The sequence below is a fragment of the Sinohyriopsis cumingii genome, chromosome 2 (assembly GCF_028554795.1).
Source record: "Sinohyriopsis cumingii isolate HCF-2022 chromosome 2, ASM2855479v2, whole genome shotgun sequence".
Classification (NCBI taxonomy): Eukaryota; Metazoa; Mollusca; class Bivalvia; order Unionida; family Unionidae; genus Sinohyriopsis; species Sinohyriopsis cumingii.
The window spans coordinates 69,177,295-69,181,770 of NC_142962.1; the positions used below are offsets into that span (position 1 = coordinate 69,177,295).

The 4,476-nt window shown below is 38.0% G+C and overlaps 1 protein-coding gene across 1 annotated transcript; it reads right to left on the reverse strand.

Annotated features, from left to right (window-relative positions):
- Window positions 1-591: 591 nt before the first annotated feature.
- LOC149805108 (disintegrin and metalloproteinase domain-containing protein 10-like) lies at window positions 592-3,260 on the reverse strand. The gene has a single exon (XM_089935923.1). The coding sequence runs from the start codon at window positions 3,192-3,194 to the stop codon at window positions 825-827; it is 2,370 nt and encodes a 789-aa protein (XP_089792049.1). The 5' UTR covers window positions 3,195-3,260; the 3' UTR covers window positions 592-824.
- Window positions 3,261-4,476: the final 1,216 nt, after the last annotated feature.

Consider the following 4,476-nt stretch of genomic DNA (forward strand, 5'->3'; position numbering starts at 1 on the left):
GTGAACTAAAAATATAAGTCCTTTATAATATATACACGCAAATTATATTCTCACTTCTTATCATCTTCGCTAGCCAAATTTCAGTTATGTTAACGTATCTACACCTTGATAGATCGTCTGATTTTCCTGTGGATCGGGTGTGTGAATTTCACTGGATGCAGCGTAACGTTGTCATACATTCGAAATTAAACTTACTGTCGGCCGATGTACAATGCACCGCTGTTACACAATTGCATCATTTGGAATGGGGGGCGGGGGCAACAAATCTGCATGTGCTGTAAAACTGATGTAGCCTATATACGAAAATATACAACCCCGTCAAGTTCCCCCCCCCCCCAAGAGGTTTAAATAACTGCCATTACATACTAATGGACGCAACTGATGAAATCCAATAGATATCGGAGGACAAAGCACAGAAATATCTGCTCGATCCACCACGGTGTACATGGATAACGTACACATAAGAAAAAAAACATCTATACATTTTAGTACATTTTGGTTGACTGGATTATATGTGAAAATAATAATCCAACAGACATGTTGTTTAGTTTTTTTTTCTTTTAATAAAATAAATATTTAACACTTATCGAATATTGGAGATTTAGGACTATAGTATGTTCAAGCAGTATAAGTGTTAATATTAACCCATCTGTACTTCTAGTTAATCATTCTCTTTGCAATCATGAAGCACAGCGCGATAGTCTATGATTGCTTAATAAGAAAGCAACATACATACAAAAAGATAAAATACGAAACAGATAAAATTAGTTTCGTGCTGATTCCACAAAACAAACGTGATGTTATTCTTGTCTAATAACCGTCTGTTAAATATCTATTTGCCCACAGAGGCGACGCAACGGGTATCCTTGAATCAGCAAAGTCTTGACAGCAATGTCTTCTGATGAGCTCTTTCTGATCACATGTTCCAAGCTCTCCTTTTCAGCAGTGGGGAAAAATACTGAAAGCCTTGAAATAGCTTGGACATGATTCATCGGTCCTCTTGTCTTCATTTTCTGGTCAAATTCCTTCTCCAAAATTCTCATGGCAGAAGCTAGACGTTCTCTCTGAATCTGGGCCTCCCGCTGAATCCTAGCGAGTCTGCCATAGAGGTATGCATTCGTGTGGATATCGTCGGGCTTCCTAACTGTGAACACGAATATAGCAGTAAACACAAAAATAGTGACTAACCCAACTACCAAGTGAATCCAGTATTCCGTGAACCACTTCTTCACATCTTCCATCGCCTCCTTTGAGAACATACGAGTCACCCTGTCCATGGTAAAATCAATGTCACCAGTAATACAAGATCCTTGACTATCGCAGTATCCTTTAAAATTATCACATGGCTCACCAGGGTGCTTGTAGATATCATGACCTCGAAAAAAAGACATCGGTTGACAGGACTGCAAATCTTTGGAAAAGCAGCAAACAAGGCAATAGTCTGATCGACGTTGTACACACTGACAAGCGGTCAGTCCAATTGTTAAGCATATCGAGCCACGGCACATTCCTAACATACAAATCCTTGTATCACTGTCACAAAGCGTCCCCTCAGGCATTACGTCAGAGTCCGGACAGGTACTGCTGTTACCGCTACAAAAAGATTCTGTTTTGCAGTCTGTTTTGACGCGGCATACCTTTTGTTCAGTCAGCGAAGTAAATTGGCAGTTTTCAGTGCAACAGGGACGAGTTTTGGGTGAACAAACTTTATTATTCGAACGTCTAAAAGTACAGGGCGGATCAAAGCCAGGACTCGGGAGGACATCAGAAGGAGTGCAGCACGTGTCCATACAAATATTCTGGTCTCCACAATCACATTCCTCTCCACCTTCAACAATACCATTTCCACAAACAGGTCCAAAGTTGACTTTAAAACAAGACCCCTTGTTCAGTATCACTGGGTAAATGTAGCTAATGCTGCATGGAGAGAATTCAATATGATTTGGTTTTGATCCATCACTTGCATAAGGATACATGATATAGTTCCCATATTCTGAACCTGGTGAACACAATGGATTTGAGGGTACATCATGAGGACTTCCAAAACTATGTCCCATTTCGTGTGTCAGCGTAAGTGCACTTTTGTATCTGGAACTGCGACTTCCATAGGAGTTCAATGTAATAACGCCAGAATTTAAGCTGTAATGTACACCTTGTATGGACACCCGGTGTTGACAAATGCCCCCAACATTTCCATATGGGTTCGAACTAGCCACCCATGCTAGGCCAAGAACTCCCTGGAAATTTCTGTACGTGAATGCAAAAGAAAGACAAACATCTGTAAAGTCATATTCTGAAAATTTGTTCAAATATTTGTTAACATCCATACTTTCATCAGCCATGTTGTATGTATTGCCATGACGATAAATTTCAATGTGAGCAATTGAAAACCCAATATTGTCCCCTTTGCCGTTGCCATCGAAATCGGTGCTTCTGAAAATAACGTCAGCCTCAGACACGAGGAACTGTAATTCAGCTATGGTTGTTGATACATCAGATTGTCCTATATTCTGGAAAAACAAATGGTCAGCTACAACTTTCAAGGTACATTGTGTCGGTTGTGTAGCTCTTTTTGCACGTACTCTTTGCTGCTCATCCATTTGAATTACGTTTCCTACGTCTAAATGCCGTCCTGTACTTTCTTGTACACCACAACTACTACTTGATTCATTCAAATAATTAAAAGATTCATTTACATCTTGCGCACGATAAACAAGTGATTCATATGTACAAGACTCAACTGTGTTAGCTTCTATACATTTCAAGTTCGTATTTTTCCCAACCCCATATCGGAAAGAAGGTTCGACAAATAAAGTATCATTTCCAGATATAATGATGCCATCGAGTTCTGAATTTGTTATTTTGAAAGACGCGCGCAATTTTTCTTCTTTTCCACTCGAGAAACCATTATAAGTTCTTCCTTTCTCAAAAATAGAGTTGGAAATCTCCACCCTTTCGCCACTAACAGACACAGACGTCCTGCGATCTACAAGGTCACTCGGACGTAGAACAAAGGAAAAGTTTGTATCGAATGCGACGAATGTAAGATACTTGTCATATAACTGACCATCTATGTAAATATGTACACTATCAACCGTCACTCTGGCAACGGTGCCGTTCAGTAACCAATCTGGTTGCGAAAATAAAATGTTTGCATCAAATAGGATTATTAGTAATATGTGTGTTCTCGACATTATCAGAATCAACACGCTGTCTATCGATATCCATAAACAAGTTTACTGCAGCGTTCTAAAATTTTAGCCGGGAAGAAACTTTTTAGTCAATTCACTGTAGCCTGGTTCCCAGCCCGTCTATAGATAACCATCCTATATGTGATTTTATAAGAAGTCGGGGTACCTGTCTAAGTTCACGGTTGAACGCGAAACGGTGTAAATAGCAAAAAAGACCGCTGTAAAATCATTTGTGTGCAGCTAATTTTCTACCACAAAGAAGAACGAGTACTAAACGGTACCCGAACAAAACATCTAATCACTTGACGCGGAAATGCCATATAGACCAACAGTATTCTTGATCAATGCGTCCAAGATGCAACACCGACACTTACAGACGATCAAAAATTAATTCCCTAAACAGAATAATTCGGTACACGGAAATCATGCCTCTTAATCATCGTATAGTGTTTAACCATGTACTCTCTGAAGGCAATCCGCAACAGACACCATACTGCACATCTTTAAAACTACTATTTTTTTAAATACATATTCTCTCTCTCTCTCTCTCTCTCAATTTCAGTTTAATCTTCCAAATTTGATGCAATCCTTTACCCTCATTCTTTTGACAAAGTTGCAATAATAATAATAATAATAATAATAATAATAGTAGTAGTAGTAGTAGTAGTAGCAGCAGTAGTATAATTATTATTATCATTATTATTATTGTTGTTATTATTATTATTATTATTATTGATCATCATCATCATCTAACGTGGCTTTAAAAAAAAAATAGTATAAGTACAATCACTTTTCAACATGTGTGTCTTCTGATGAGAACCTTTATATGTAATGAATTTAGCACCAATCCGCTATAAACTGCAAAGCACTCACGTAATTCTGTCATACCTTATAAATCGAAACGGTTTATAAATCTTAGAAAAATCTTGGAACCACACAGAGTTTTTTTATATGTGCATTGTTAAATGATGATCATAGTATGTACCGAGTTCACAGCAATCCCAAAAACAAACTGCAAAACAAAGTACAAGAATCTGAGCACCCGGAGCAGATTACTTATCAACTGAATCTAAATAAGACTAGACGGTTCATCTTTAGCGTGTCTAGGCCCCCATCAATAACAAGTTTGATACAGTATGAAAACTTATTATTACTGGTGACCTAAATTTTTATTTCCATAACCTTTGCAAATCTCGATGCTTATGTGATATCTGCGATATTTTTTGCCAGACACACTTATTTAGAGAACATTTTTTGCCAGACACACTTATTTAGAGAACAGACG